This window comes from Geotrypetes seraphini, chromosome 3 (assembly GCF_902459505.1).
Source record: "Geotrypetes seraphini chromosome 3, aGeoSer1.1, whole genome shotgun sequence".
NCBI lineage: Eukaryota > Metazoa > Chordata > Amphibia > Gymnophiona > Dermophiidae > Geotrypetes > Geotrypetes seraphini.
The window spans coordinates 315,857,100-315,873,774 of NC_047086.1; the positions used below are offsets into that span (position 1 = coordinate 315,857,100).

Consider the following 16,675-nt stretch of genomic DNA (forward strand, 5'->3'; position numbering starts at 1 on the left):
GGTGTGGAGAGTAGCAGAGAGCTGCCTTGAGGTGGGTTGTTGCCTGAAAGGGGGGTGGGGTGGAGAAGGTAGTCATTGTGGGGAGGTTGTTGGGGATTGTAGCCAAGTGGAGAGCATGGCATGATGAGAAAAGGCCTGTCGCAGGCAGTTGTGGCCATCTGGGAGGTATCTGCTGTGAGGGGTGAAGCTACAGAAAGAGGGTTGTCTGACCGTGTGTATGTCTGTGTGGGGGTATGGGTCCATACTGAGGAGTGGCCACCAGTGTTAGGATCAGGCCCTCTATAATGAAAGCAGAGATTTTTGAGAGATGCTTCCATGTATATGTGTGTATGTAAGGGCGTGGATTTTAACATTTTTACCTATCATGCAGTTTTCTAAAATCACTGCTTCCTCTGTGCGTGGAGGGACTTATATGTGTAATTTTGTATTTATTTTGCATAATGTTCCCTTGTAAAATAGTCTGATACTTCTCCATGCCTTTTTCTGGAGGTTTGAATTCTTCTCCATATGCTATCTAACATTTGCTTTCACTAGGGTTACCACAGTCATCCGGATTTACCTGGACATGCCCTCTTTTTAGAGGACTGTCCAGGCATCTGGAAGGCTTTTCAAAACCTGGCACTTCGGGTTTTGAAAAGCTTTGAGCTCAGGGCCGCATCTGTGCATGCGCAGATGCAACATGGTGACATCACATGCATGCACACAGGGGTGTGATGTAATCACGTCACACCCACGCATGCTCCGGGGCCCTCCCAACACGGCTCTGAGATTGAGAAGAGGTTTGGGGGCGGAGCTGGGGTAGAATGGGGCATGATGGGCAGAACTGGACGGGGCTGTGGGCGGGGCCACGTGTCTGGATTTTACTCATGTAAAATTTGGTAACCCTAGTTTTCACATTTCTAGAATAATTGACTATGAAAATGAGAACTGAGAATGCCAGTAATTCTTATGAGACTGTGGTGTTACCAGAGCAGTATTTCAAGTTTAACTTTATCAAATGTATGGGGAGCAATTCTACAACTGGGATCATTTAGATGGCCCAAGAGCTCATGGCAAAAGCCTGTAAGAAAATGAAACCTAGGCACCCAGGTTCTGTTAATGAATACTAGCATAACCCCTCTATATAAGATTTAGTTGACCATACAGTAGTTATACCAGCCACAGAGCTGGCATGTGAGCATCTAGGTGCAGCAGGGACACACATACCTTAAGAATATTCTATAATTGAAGTGTATAAGTGGGATCCCTTCCATGTCATAGAAAACATAGAAACATAGAAATAGACGGCAGATAAGGGCCACGGCCCATCAAGTCTGCCCACTCCAATGACCCTCCCTATCTATCTTTGCGGATAGATCCCACATGTTTGTCCCATTTGGCCTTAAGTGGAGTGGAAGACTATTCCAGCGATCAACCACCCTTTCGGTGAAGAAGAACTTCCTAGTGTCACCGTGCAGTTTCCCGCCCCTGATTTTCCACTGATGTCCCCTTGTTGCCGCGGGACCCTTGAAAAAGAATATATCCTCTTCCACTTCGATGCGACCCGTGAGGTACTTGAAAGTCTCGATCATATCTCCCCTCTCTCTACGTTCCTCGAGTGTGTAGAGCTGCAACTTCCCTAACCGCTCCTCGTATGGGAGCTCCTTGAGTCCCGAGACCATCCTGGTGGCCATTCTCTGGACCGATTCCAGTCTCAGTACATCCTTGCGGTAATGTGGCTTCCAAAATTGCACACAGTACTCCAGGTGCGGTCTCACCATGGATCTATATAGTGGCATAATGACTTCAGGTTTACGGCTGACGAAACTCCTGCGTATGCAACCTATGATTTGCCTTGCTTTGGATGAAGCTTGCTCAACTTGGTTTGCAGACTTCATGTCATCCCTGACAATCACCCCTAAGTCTCTTTCTGCTTCAGTTTTTGTCAAGATCTCGCCATTTAGGGTGTAAATCTTGCATGGATTTCGGCTTCCCAGGTGCATGACTTTGCATTTTTTGGCATTGAAACTGAGTTGCCAGGACCTAGACCAGCGCTCCAGTAGAAGTAGATCATGCATCATATCATCTACCATCGAATTATTGTCTGTTGTGCTCTTGTTCACTACATTGCTTAGCTTGGCATCATCGGCGAATAATGTTATTCTTCCTCGGAGCCCTTCTGTCAAGTCTCTTATGTAGATGTTGAACAAGATTGGGCCCAGGACGGAGCCCTGTGGCACTCCACTTATCACCTCCGACATTTCGGAGGGGGTGCCATTCACCACCACCCTCTGAAGCCTACCTCCAAGCCAGTTCCCAACCCAATTTGTCAATGTGTCGCCCAAACCTAAAGAACTCATCTTGCTTAGCAACCTGCGGTGTGGTACGCTATCAAATGCCTTGCTGAAATCTAGGTAGACAATGTCCAGGGACTCACCAGCATCCAGCTTCCTCGTCACCCAGTCAAAGAAGCTGATCAGGTTGGATTGGCAGGATCTCCCCTTAGTAAATCCATGTTGGCGGGGATCCCGTAGTTTCTCCTCGTCCATGATTCTATCCAATTGGTGTTTGATTAGGGTTTCCATTAGTTTGCTCACTATCGATGTGAGACTCACTGGTCTGTAATTTGCCATCTCCATCTTGGAGCCTTTCTTGTGGAGTGGGATGACGTTAGCTGTCTTCCAGTCCATCGGGACGTTACCTGTACTAAGGGAGAGATTGAAGAGCGCGGACAGCGGTTCCGCTAGGACATCACCCAACTCCCTGAGCACCCTAGGGTGTAGGTTGTCAGGTTGTTCACCTTGATTTTTGACAGCTCGCAATAGACGCTGCTGGGTGTAAACTTGAAATTACTAAACGGGTCAACTGATTTAACCCTTGTTTGTGGCTGAGGGCCGATTCCCGGCGCCTCGCGGGTGAAGACTGAGCAGAAGTATTCATTTAACAGTTGGGCTTTTTCCGAGTCCGTTTCTACATAGTCTCCGTCTGGTTTTCTGAGACGTACTATCCCTCCCGAGTTCTTATTTCTGTCACTGATATACCTAAAGAAAGATTTATCTCCTTTCTGGATGTTCTTTGCTAGGGACTCCTCCATGCGGAATTTGGCCTCCCTAACTGCTGCTTTGACGGCCCTTGACTTGGCCAGATATTTTACTCTAGAGTCCTGTGTCCCTGATTGTTTGTAAGAGATGAATGCTTTTTTCTTCTCTTTGATGATGTCCGAGATCTCCGTAGAGAACCACTGTGGCTTGTTGTTCCTATTCCGTTTGCTTACTGATTTAACATAGCGGGTTGTTGCTTCCTGTATGGTGGCTTTCAGAGTTGACCACATTTCTTCCACGCTGTCAGTGTCTGCTTGGCTTTGTAGCGCCTGGTGAACGAAGTCTCTCATGTCTTGGAAGTTTGTGTCTTTGAATTTGAGAACCTTGGTCATTGAGGTAGATTTTGTGAAACCTTTCCTGAGATTGAACCATATCATATTGTGGTCACTGGAGGCCAAAGTTTCACCCACCGAGACCTCTGTGATACTTTCCCCATTGGTAAGTACTAGGTCCAGTATTGCCTGATCCCTTGTTGGTTCAGATACCAGTTGCCTGAGTCTTGCTCCATTCAAAGAGTTTAATAGCTTCCTGCTGTTGCCGGAAGCAGAGGAAAGTGTGACCCAATCCACATCAGGCATGTTGAAGTCACCTACCAATACTGTGTCACCCTGCAAGGTGATATTCTCTATATCTCCAATTAATTCCTTATCTAGGTCATCTTGATGTCTTGGGGGTCTGTATACTACGCCAAGATACAGGCATTTGTCCTTCCCTCTGGCCAAATTTACCCAAAGGGATTCCCCAGTGTACTGTACATCCGTGATTCTGGTGACCTTAATGTCATCTTTAGTATACAATGCTACACCACCTCCCATTTTACCCTCCCTGTCCCTGCGAAGCAAGTTGTAACCTGGTATGACCATGTCCCACCCGTGGGAGTCTGTGAGCCAGGTCTCAGATATCGCCACTACATCCAGGCACTGTTCCCTCTAAGCTGAGCAGGAGTCCTCCACCCACAGTCTCACCAATAGAGGGTGCTGTTTCACTGTCACATTTTTCAATTGTGAGGGACAGGCAAGTTCTGCAGGACTCCAGGGAACATACCTGTCCTTAGCGACTGAAAATATTCCACCCCCTAGTGGTAGCAATGCAGCTGGAGGACACCTGCTCAGCTTAGAGGGAACAGTGCGGATCCAGGTCAGCATCCCTCATTTCTGTTTCCAAGTCTAGGATCTTATTTCCCAGACTGTGGGCGTTGACGTACATAGCCCTCCACGTTGTGTGTTTGTTGTATCTCAGTGGGGACCAGTGTTCCCGCTAAGCTGCGTTGACGTGCGCACGCGCACAAAATATTACCTCGCAGCGCACAAGTTTCTCGTCGCAGCGCACACAGTGTAGAGCACAGTTCTTCAACCGCCGGTCCGCAAACAAAATCTTGCCGGTCCACGAAGGATTCGGTCCCCGCCGCAACGAAAGGCCGGCGTCAGCTGACTTGCAACTTCCTGTTGCAGTCGCTGTGCCGGGACTCCTGCCTTCGCCGGGACTCCTGCCTTCCACCGCGTTTGCCTCCTGCCTTGTCTCCGCACCTCCAGACCAGCAGCGGCAGCTGTGTATGCTTTTAACTTCGGCACAGAGCTGCCCCTAATCAATAGTTTAGCGCGGTTTCATAAGGCAGCCTCGGGGCCTTTGCTAGGCCGGCCCACATCGCATCATCGAAGCGGGCCGGCTATCAAAGGCCCCGAGGCTGCCTCATGAAACCGCGCTAAACTATTGATTAGGGGCAGCTCTGTGCCGAAGTTAAAAGCATACAGAGCTGCCGCTGCTGGTCTGAACTCTTGGGCCGCTGAAGGAGGGCAAAAAGCAGCTGTCCTGGAGGTTTCCCTTCCTCTCGCCTTTACAGGTTCCTTTTTTCCACCTTTTTTTTTTCCTTCAAACGGCAACGGGCCCCAGCATCGACATCAATCAAGTAAGTTCCACTGTCAATCAAGCGGTTCTGCTCGGCCAAAGCTTCCCCTGTGACATGAGCCACCCTCAGGGGAAAGAAAGTGACCCACAAAGGTGAGGGGAAGGGGGGCAGATGATGGAAGTTGGGGGGGGGGAGAGAGAGAGAGAAGGGGCAGATGATGGAATGGAGGAGATGAGAGAGAGAGAGAAGGGGACAGATGATGGAAGTGAGAAGAAGGGAGAGAGAGCAGAAGGCAGATGGATGTCAGTTGAGAAGGGAGAGCAGATGCTGAATGGAAGTGGGGAAAGAACACATACTGGATGGAAGGAGGAGATAAATAAAGGGGGAAGAAAATAGTAAGATAATGGAGGGGTGAGGGAAAGGGGTGACAAGCTGTGTGTAGACACAGTGAAAAGAGGGAAACGGGACTAAATAGTAAGAAAGAATTTAATTTAGATGGAGGCAGAAAATAGAGAAGGAAGACCAGAGAAGAAAAGGGAAGAGAGAGCAGAGAATGATCAGATCTGAGTGGAGGAAATGAGAAGAGAGATATGCTAAAAACCACAGGGGGGAGGGAAGGATAGAGATGCCAGACCATGAGGGGAACAGAAGGAAGATGATGGATGCTAGACCAAATTGGGGGGTGGGGGGGGGGGCAGGAGGAGAGATGGCAGGGAAAGACAGACAGTGAATGGAAGGGGCAGATGCTGGACTGAAGAGACAGAGAAGGTTATCATGCTGCTGTACCGGGCCATGGTACGCCCTCACCTGGAGTACTGCGTCCAGCACTGGTACTTTAAGAAGGACACGGTACTACTCGAAAGGATCCAGAGAAGAGCAACTAAAATGGTTAAGGGGCTGGAGGAGTTGCCGTACAGCGAAAGATTAGAGAAACTGGGCCTCTTCTCCCTTGAGCAGAGGAGATTGAGAGGGGACATGATAGAAACATTCAAGGTACTGAAGGGAATAGACTTAGTAGCTAAGGCAGGGAGAACGAGAGGGCACTCTCTAAAGTTGAAAGGGGATAGATTCCATACAAACGTAAGGAAGTTCTGTGGTAGAAAGCAACATATTTATTTGGCTCATAACTTGCTGGCGCCCGATATTTTTAGCTCACAGTGAAAAAAGTTTGCTCACAACACCCGCCCGCTTAGAGGGAACACTGGTGGGGACGATCCCTCTTTATCAACTAGGACCCCATTAGCATTATTCGCTTGTCTCTTACCCTCCATAGACCCAGAGCTAAAGCTTGAACCTGCCCACTATCTACCCCATGCATGCTATGGAACTTATTTGCACTTCATAAGGATGTCTTAAAATGTCCAATTAACTCCCATATGCTTGAAACGTCCAAATCTCGATTTTGCAAAAAGGGATATCTTTAACACTGCAGTAGGTCCAAATATCAAGGGGCCATATTGTGAGTGTGTTTTGAGTTGGACTAGGGAGGGCCCAAAATCAGGACACCCAAAAGCATTTAGCAAAGGGGAGGAAAAATCTAAGCATAAAAAGAAGGACATCCTAATTTAGACCTGATTCAGGCACATCCAGGATTCAGTAAAAAGATCTGATTGAGCAGCTGACCACTGAAGGGATTAAGGTACGACAGCTCGTTAATCCCCCAGTAGTAGGGTTACCATATTTGTGAAGACAAAAAAAAAAAGGACACATGACCCCTGCCCCCACCAACACTCACACCCTACCTCTACCATGCCCTGCCTCCCACCGGTCCCAGTCCCACCCCCCACCCCTGCCCCACCTTTCACCCATTTCCTTAGTCCCCCTTCCCATCCTCTGTACCCTTTTGGCCCTCATCTATTCTCCACAGCATCTCATCACTTTTTCAGTCCCAGCTCTATCCCTATCTATCCTTCCTTCCTTTGCCTGCAAGGCTATTCTTCTATCCCTGTTCTCATATTCCACCATGCCCAGCTTCTCTTTCTTCTTTATCCTTTCTTCTGTACCCCTCCACAGGATCAATCTCTCTCTCTTTTCTCCCCTGCCCCTCCTCATGGTACTGCAACTCTCTTCCTTCCCATTCCAGCATCTGCCACTCTCTCCCTCTTCGCCCAACTGCACCCCAACTCCAGAGCCTGCACCAATTCAAAGCCCACCCCCCAACGGGATCCACCAACCTGTCTCTCCAGCTCCCGACTCCCCCACCTACCTCCTCCCCATTGAATCTTCGGGCAGGCTAGCAGCAGCAACGAGGAACCCTGCTGCAGGTGGCCTGCCCCAGAAGCCACCTCTGCAAGACCCGTCTACTTGGGAACAGGAAATTGCTGCAGAGAGGTGGCTTCCAGGGTGGGCTGGTGACAGCGAGCTTCCCTTGTTGCCACTGCCAATCTACCCAAATATTCAATGTAGTGGCTGGGAAGGAGGTAGGTGAAGGGGTCAGGAGAGCTGGCAAAAACCCAGACAGACTTCCCCTTAAAAAAAAAAAAAAAGATCCGGGCCCCAGACCATCCTCTAAAAAGAGGACGTCTGGGTTTGAACCGGACATCTGGTAACCCTACCCAGTGGTTGCTGCCCCTTCTCTCTCTCCTGAAAGTGAAGGGGCAGCAACCTGCTCTAAGACAACTTTAAATATTATAAGCCTTGTTAGCAAAGCAGAAAGTAAGTTTGAGGAGTAGCCTAGTGGTTAGTGCAATGGACTTTGAGTGAAGGGACCAGGTTCAAATTCTACTTTAACCCATTTAGTTTGTAATCGTGAGTCCTCCAGAAACGGAAAAATACATATTGTAGCTAAATATATAACACAAGAAAAATAAAATAATAACAGAAAATCGAATCTCAAAAAATATATCAATGTTATTAGCCTAGTGGTGAAGATGCTTTTTCTCCACTATTAGTAAATGTGCTTCAGTGGGTATCTTCAACACTAGGCTAATAACATTGATATATTTTTTGAGATTGGAGCTAAATATATAAGCCATCTACAAGCCTGAAAGCTACTGAAGAGGTGTACATTTAGATATAGTAGGTATTCTTCTGTTACTGGAGGGCTCACAATTAGAAAATAAAAGGGTTAAAGTGTGATTTGAACCTGGGTCCCTTGGTTTAAAGTCCATGGCACTAACCATTAGGGTAGCTACTCTGCTCTGCAGGGACCTCTGTGTGGTAATTCTTCTAAGAATGCTTCCAGATAGATGTTCTTGCCCCTGTTTTTTTGCCGTTTCAGTATATGAAATGACTCTTCATGCTGGACACCCTCAGTTCAAGGACAAACTTTTCACGTATTTTCAAAAAGGAAATCCTGATGCTTTTCCTTTTGGAAAGTTCATATGAGCTGGCCATCTCTATTGTAACATAAATGTCCTTTCAAAAACACCCCTCTGTGTAAGTTAAGTGCATATATGTAGAATAGGACTTAGGTGCCATACTGGTATATGCATGTTAATTGATCTAAGGCAGTGTTTTTCAACCTTTTTTGGGCAAAGGCACACTTGTTTCATGAAAAATATCACGAGGCACACCACCATTAGAAAAAGTTAAAAAATTTAACTGTGCCTATATTGACTATATATAAATATATAGGAATCAAATAAACACAAAGAAAGTATTTTATAATGCTGCCACCGCCACTGGGGAATAGGCTGCCACTGCCGCCATCGGGAACAGGCCGGCACCGAGTTCTCCCTGCTTCTCTTCCCCGCAGGGCCGACCAACTCTCGCCACCCGTCGTCAATTCTAACGTCGGAGAGGATGTTCTAGGCCAGCCAGGCAGCGATTGGCTGGCCCAGAACGTCCTCTCCGACGTCAGAATTGACGCGAGTGGCGAGAGTTGGCCGGCCCCACAGGGAAAAGCAGGGAGAACTTGGCGCCGGCCTGTTCCCGATGGCGGCGGTGGCACTCAAGTGGCTAAAGAGCCGCAGTTTGCCGGCCTAGGGACAACACTGGAGGGTGGCCAGCTGTGCACCCCCTTGGGACGTAAACTCGGGGTGGGGCAGACCGCCCCCCTCACCCTGGTATGCCACTATCTGTACCTCACTCCCTCCCTATGACCAAAAATTCTCCTTTCTTCTATTCCCCGTGTACACAACCATCTCTTTCCCTCCCTTCCTCTCTCCAAAGTCCATGCCTTCTGTGTCCAAACACTCATTCCCTCCCCCACCTCAGCATCTCTTTCCCTCCCTTCCTCTCTCCCAAGTCCATTTCTTCTGTGTCCAAAAACGCATTCCCTCCCCCACCTCAGCATCTCTTTCCCTCCCTTCCTCTCTCCCAAGTCCATGCCTTCTGTGTCCAAAAACCCATTCCCTCCCCCACCTCAGCATCTCTTTCCCTCCCTTCCTCTCTCCCAAGTCCATTTCTTCTGTGTCCAAAAACGCATTCCCTCCCCCACCTCAGCATCTCTTTCCCTCCCTTCCTCTCTCCCAAGTTCATGCCTTCTGTGTCCAAAAACCCATTCCCTCCCCCACCTCAGCATCTCTTTCCCTCCCTTCCTCTCTCCCAAGTCCATTTCTTCTGTGTCCAAAAACCCATTCCCTCCCCCACCTCAGCATCTCTTTCCCTCCCTTCCTCTCTCCCAAGTCCATTTCTTCTGTGTCCAAAAACGCATTCCCTCCCCCACCTCAGCATCTCTTTCCCTCCCTTCCTCTCTCCCAAGTCCATTTCTTCTGTGTCCAAAAACCCATTCCCTCCCCCACCTCAGCATCTCTTTCCCTCCCTTCCTCTCTCCCAAGTTCATGCCTTCTGTGTCCAAAAACCCATTCCCTCCCCCACCTCAGCATCTCTTTCCCTCCCTTCCTCTCTCCCAAGTCCATTTCTTCTGTGTCCAAAAACCCATTCCCTCCCCCACCTCACCATCTCTTTCCCTCCCTTCCTCTCTCCCAAGTCCATTTCTTCTGTGTCCAAAAACGCATTCCCTCCCCCACCTCAGCATCTCTTTCCCTCCCTTCCTCTCTCCCAAGTCCATTTCTTCTGTGTCCAAAAACCCATTCCCTCCCCCACCTCAGCATCTCTTTCCCTCCCTTCCTCTCTCCCAAGTTCATGCCTTGTGTCCAAAACGCACTCCCTCCCCCCTTTTGTGTTCCGTGTTTGCCTCCCAGCCCATCTTTGCAACTTTCTCAGCAAAACGAAGCTCAAGCCGCGAGGCTTGTCTTCTGCTTCCTGCCTGCCCTGCCGCGCACAAATAGCCGAACGGAAGTATTCTCCGACGTCAGCGCTGACGTCGGAGGGCAGGCTTTGCTTAAGCCCTCCCTCCGACGTCAGCGCTGACATCGGGGAACGCTTGCGATCGGCTATATGTTAGCTGCAGGGCAGGCAGGAACAGAAGACGAGCCTCGCGGCTGGAGATGTATTGAACTCCGCAGGTCCCCCGTCCAGCTCTCTCCTGTCCACATGGGGCGGACCGCCCCTCTCCCTAGACTGGTGGTACTGCCCTGATGGCGGCCCTGACCGTACGGCACACCAGGCAACATCTCGCGGCACACTAGTGTGCCGCGGAACAGCGGTTGAAAAACACTGATCTAAGGGACTTTCCAAGTTTATTTTCTATACTAAAATTGATTTCTCCCTTTCCCCATGATATTGTCCTTAATTGTTCTTTCTTTCTTTCAAATTATATTTCTCCCCACTAACCTATTGTTTCATGTAAGTAAAGTTATGTTATTAATAGTTTAACTGGACCCCTTTTTAAATTTTTTTTTATGTTAATTTTTTTTATTTATAACATTTTTATTGAAGAAATTAGTAAATATACAATAATATAATACAATAAAATAGTCATTAAATTAAAATTCATCATATTAATTTCCATCAAATATCTTTCATTTCTTGAATTTTAAATTTTACTGTAAAATGCTTAGAATTTATGATTAGTGTTTTATCAAAATTTTAATAAAATTGAAACTTGAAGTATAAGTGTGCACAGACAAGTATGTGCACAGTGGGCTCATAAACAGGGTTACCTGATGTCTGGATTTACCCAGACATATTCTCTTTTTAGAAAACTGTCCAGGTGTCCAGACGGGTTTTCAAAATCCGACATTTTGTCCGGGTTTTGCAAACTATTGAGCTCGTGGCCACATCTGGAGGACATCTGCGCATGTGAGGATGCAATGCGATGATGTCATCCCGTTGCATCCAGATGCCCACCAGATGTGGCCCCAAAGAGATGGGGTTTGAGTAGGGCCAAGGCTGGGAGGCAGAATGGGGCAGGGCTGTGGCCAGAACGGGGTGGGCCTGGGGATGGAACGGGGTGAGGCCATATGTCCTCTTTTTTTTTTTTAGGACAAAATCTAGTAACCCTACTCATAAATGTTAGTGCCTAGTTTATAGAAATGTCCTTCACGTGTGTCAGCACCAAATCTGTACCCTGGTACAACAATAATACCCATTATTTCACCCTGGTGCAATGTGGTACAAACAGAAATTAAGACAGGCCTGAACTGTACAGGATAACAGTCTACAGTGTTCTTCATTTTATAGCTCTGTATTCCAAATTCAATATAAAAAGTGAGACATAGTAGCAGCATGGCAATTAAATTACCTGGCCGAATTGCTGAAACAGGCAGTATCCGATGGCCTATAAATTTACCTCCTTCTTCATATACAGCTATTCGTAAACTTGACAGAGAAGGAAGCACCACCTGCGGGGATATTTTGGAAATATCTTTGTTTCAATTAATCTAGTTGCTACTTCTGCTGTGGCCTGAATTAAAGCAACATCCAATTCACGTGGACTCCATGCCACTCTGGTTTTCAGATTAATGGATATGAATATAATACACTGGTATGCTCACCACTTCAAGACTGTATGCAAAACTTTTTGAACAGCTTACAGAAAGGAGTGCAGACAATCGTTTGGTCTTCAGGGAGAGAGTAAAAGCTTCTTTGTTGTGTTAGCATATAACAGTGTAGCCACACAGCTAGAGTGGGCCTGAGCCCAAGGAAGATGGGTTTGGAGATTCATTTCTTTCTTACCCCCCTCCAGTGCTCCTCCTCCCTCATGCAAATCAAAAGCTGGTGTGAATCTGCGAGCCTCACCAGCCGAAGACCTCCTCTCAGCAGAAAAAGCACTTACACCCTGTGCTGCTGGTGGCAGTGGTCCAGAGCTACTGACGTGGCCAGCCTTTGTGCCTGCCGAAGAGGTGGGGCGGCAGCAGTTCGGGAACACTGAAGCTTACTGCACAGGGTGTAAGTGCTCTTCTGCCAGGAGGAGGTCTTCAGCTGGTAGGACTTGTGGATACCTGCCAGCCATGCTAACAGAGCACTAATTTTGGGTGGATCTGACCCCAAAGTGGGTAGGCCTCTGCCCACCCAGGTTCACCTGTGGCTACACCGTTAGAATACATGTAGTGAGCTGCTTCCTTTCCAACCTGATGTATTTAATTTGGGGTGCATGCAGATTCAGCCTTCTGGTGCCCTAATCACATGTTTTATATATCTGAGTCATGTTGTGAAGCTCGGGTGGTTTTGATGTTTTTATTGCTTATTTGTTAAAATTTGGATTTGAACAAACTGCTAATTTCTGATATTCAGTGAGACATATCTGGGGAGAAGAGGCTTCTACCTGAATAAGTCCTGTTGACCAGGCTAACCATAGACATTCAGCAGCATTTACCTGCATAGTGCCACTGAATATCCAATCAGACCAAACTATCTTTTTAGTGTTAGGGTAGAGTCAGGGCGGGTCCTTAAGACATCTGGCACCAGTGAAATTCAGAGACAGTACCTATACATGTAGAAAGCAACTGGAGAAGTAGCACTACACTTGTTTGATTAGTTATTTGGCTACTAGCTTTGAATATTGCCAGTACCCTGATGTAGACAAGTTACCATATGGCTCCAGAACAAGGCCCTCCTTTATATGGCTAGCTTTGAACAAAAATTCTTGCATCCTTCAGAGCACTATCACAACATCGCATGTTGGAAGCGTTATATTGATGACATCTTTGCGGTCTGGGTAGGTACTCCCACAGATCTCACAAATTTTTTGCAATGGATTAACTCTTGTGATCCTAATTTGCAATTTACAGCATTTTCTCATCTCAAACAAATTTCATTTTTAGATATATTGATTACTCTTCACAATGGTTCCTTTACAACTACCATTCATAGGAAACAGACTGATCGTAACAATTTGTTACGATATGACAGCTTTCACCCCAAGCATTTGAGAGATAACATCCCTACAGGACAGTTTCTCAGACTTAAAAGATTATGTTCTACTGTAGAAGAGTTCAAGATTAAATCCCAAGATCTTACTACAAGATTTTTAGAACGTGGTTATCCAGGTCCAGTTATCAAGAAAGCATATAAAAGGGCCTCCAATGTTTCCAGAACTACTCTTTTAGTTCCACAACAACATCATCTGGATTCTTCTATAGTGTGTGTATTGCCACATTCCAAATATGCCTTTCATATTAAACGTATCATTAAACACCATTGGAGCATAATGCAATACCACCCTGAATTTCAAGATCCTCCAAGATTTGCGTTCTCTAAAGGACCGAACTTGAGACAACAGCTAGTTCGTTCTCAGTACATTTCAATAGGAGATTCTTCTGTACACCATGGACACCGACCATGTGGTCACTCCAGAACAAGGAGGACAGATTGAGACATCCAGGTTTTACTTCCATTGCTTTCAAAGGAAGTAAAACCCGAATGTCTCAATGCGTCCTCCTTGATAACTTAGGGAAGCTAGCATATGAGGAAGTTGCCAGACTCCCTTATGAACACTCCCTCATCGAATCAACTTAAGAGTAAAAAAGGCATGATTCAAGTAGGCACAGCTAGTCTGCTGAGTCAGGAGGGTGGGGCTTAGAACAAGACAATTAAAGCCTCCAGCAAGAAAACAGGGAGACCTTGTGTAGAGTCACCAGATGGCTGGCTTGACCCTGACATGCCATATTTTCTTTAGAGGACAGTTTGGGTGTCCAGATGGATTTAGAAAACCCGGCACTTTGTCCGGGTTTGGATGGCCCTAGCTCTGCTAGAGCTTGGGCCCGCATCGCATCTGGAAGGCTTATGAGCTTGCACAAATGTGATGAAATCATGTGCATGCATGTGACAACATTGCATCACATTCGTGCATGCTCAGGAGCCTTCCACATATGGCTCCAAGCTCCGCAAAGAGGAGGAAATGAGGTTGTGTAGGGGTGGGACTACGGTGGAACAGGGCATGGGGACATGTCTTCTTTTTTTCCATAAAAAATATGGTAACCCTAGCCCTGGGAGGGGTTGAAATAAGACTTCTATGCTTGCCAATTATTCCCTGCTGAAGGAAGCCTTCAAACCTGAACAGCTGTAGCTGAGGGACTGCTGAGAAGGAGTTTGAAATACAGCCTGTAGTGCAAGCCATTATATACATGGATCAGAGACTGGTAGAATCCACTGTTGTGTCTGACATGAGGCCTGTTAAGAGACTAGGCCTTTATGCTGGTTACACTGAAGGATTATTTATGCTAACTGACTTGCTAGCCTTAGAGAGAAAACAGGCTTAAGTTATGTAGTGAATCCAATGATGAGAAAGCAAACTTAAGACTTTTCTTCTGGTTTAAACTGTTTACTCTCTGTTTACATCCGAGGGTGATGACGGAACTCAGGGAAGTTCTGGTCACTCTTCTGACTGGCCTTTTCAATGCTTATCTAGAGTCGGAAGTGGTACCGGAGGACTAGAGAAGGGCGGATGTGGTCCCTCTCCGCAAAAGTAGAAGTAGGGAATTACAAGCCAGTAAGTCTGAATTCTGTGGTAAGCAAATTAATGGAAACACTTTTAAAACGAGAATGGTGAAGTTTCTGGAATCTGGTGGATTACAGGACCAGAAGCAACATAAATGCACTAGAGGTAGGTTTTGGCAGACTAATCTGATCAATTTCTTTGACTGGGTGACCAGAGAATTGGGTAGAGGTCTGAGTGGGCTAGATGTGTAATATTTAGATTTTAGCAAAGCCTTTGACAGTGTTCCACACTAGTGCTGCCCGATTCAGGAAAAAAAATTTAGATTCGATTCAATTCAGCCTACTGAATTGGTTTTTCGATTCGATTCGATTTTCCTGCCCAATTGGGTGTTTTTTCAAACATCCTGTTGGGTGGGGCGTCAGAGGAGGGGCGGGACGGCAGCAGAGGAAACAGCTCAAAGCACTGCAGTGCAAAGAACTGCAACCGCGATCTTTGGCTGAAACTGTAAAGTAAACAGTTCGGGGAGGCCAGGGGGAACACAGAGGCCTTCCCGTGGGGGGAGGCGCAGTCTTTCGGGGGGGGGGGGGGCAGTCCTTCGGTGAGGCTAGGAGAGAAGCCAGATGCAGCACTTCCTAACTGACCCTCCCTCCTCACCCTGTAAAACAGGTGCAGCAGCGGCCAGCAAGAGCAGCGCTGCCGCTCCTGCTTTAGGGGGCGAGGGGAGAGGGTCTGAATTGGGAAGCCGATTTTTTTTAAATTTAAATCAATTCGAATCAATTCACCCGAAGTGAATCGGTGAACCAATTTGAATCGTGAATCGGGCAGCACTATTCCACACAGATGTCTAATAATAAACTGAGTGCTCTTAGGATGGACCAGGAACTAGTTAAGTGGAAGTTGACAGAGGGTAGTGGTCAATGGAGATCGCTCTGAGAAAAGGGATGTTATCAGTGGTGTGCATCAAGGTTCTGTTCTTGGGCCTGTTCTTTTTTAACATTTTTAAAAGTGATATTGCTGAAGGGCTGTAAGGTAAGATTTGCCTCTTTGCAGATGATACGAAAATCTGCAATAGAGTAGAACCCCCGGATGGTGTGAATAACATGATGAAAGACCTAGTGAAGCTTGAAGAATGGACTGAAATGTGGCAGCAAAATTTAATTTTAAGAAATGCATTTGGGCTACAAAAACCCTAGGAACAGTAGAGTTTAGGGAGTGAAGAACTTATGTGCATGACAGAAGAGCGGGACTTGGGTGTGATTATATGTAATGATCTTAAGGTGCCAAAACTAAAGAGAGAGCCCAAGGAGGCCTCAATGATGAGACAATCAAGACACAACAAAGGAGTCTTGAGGATGAGATGTCAATAACCCAGCCACAGGTGTAAAGTTCAAAGTTCACTTTATTGAAAGTCCTTGCAGTACTACTATCAATAAAGTAGACTTTACACCTGTGGCTGAATTATTGATGATCTTAAGGTGGCCAAAGATGACGGTGAAAGCTAGAAGGATGCTAGGGTGCATAGGAAGGGATATGGCCAAAAGGAAAAAAGAGGTACTGATGCCCCTGTATAAGACTCTGGTGAGACCTCATTTAGAATATTGTGTACAATTCTAGAGGCTGCACCTTTAAAAAGATATAACAAGAATGGAGTCGGTCCAGAGGAAGGCTACTAAAATGGTGTGTGATCTTCATCATAAGGTGTATGGGGACAGACTTAAAGATCTCAATATGCATACTTTAGAGGAAAGGTGGGAAAGGGGAGATATGATAGAGATGTTTAAATACCTATGTGGCATAAATGCGCATGAGTCGAGTTTCTTTCATTTGAAAGGAAGCTCTGGAATGAGAGGGCATAGGATGAAGTTAAGAGGTGATAGGTTCAGGAGTAATCTAAGAAAATACTTTTTTACAGATGCGTGGAACAGTCTTCTGGAAGACTTGGTGGAGACAGAACCTGTGTCTGAATTCAAGAAGGCTTGGAATAGGCATGAGGGATCTCTTAGAGAGAGGAGGAGATAATGGTTACTGTGAATGAACAGACTGGATGGGCCATATGGCCTTTATCTGCTATCATGTTTCTAT

The 16,675-nt window shown here is 46.6% G+C and overlaps 1 protein-coding gene across 11 annotated transcripts in view; it reads right to left on the minus strand.

The window, feature by feature from the left end:
• The window catches only part of PLCB1 (phospholipase C beta 1), a 1,208,816-nt gene that overhangs the window by 335,846 nt on the left and 856,295 nt on the right, over positions 1-16,675 (minus strand). For all 11 annotated transcript variants that reach the window (XM_033937380.1, XM_033937379.1, XM_033937383.1 and 8 more), the window contains one exon: positions 11,456-11,555. In XM_033937380.1, coding sequence (XP_033793271.1) covers positions 11,456-11,555 — 100 coding nt within the window. The remainder of the gene's footprint in view (positions 1-11,455; positions 11,556-16,675) is intronic.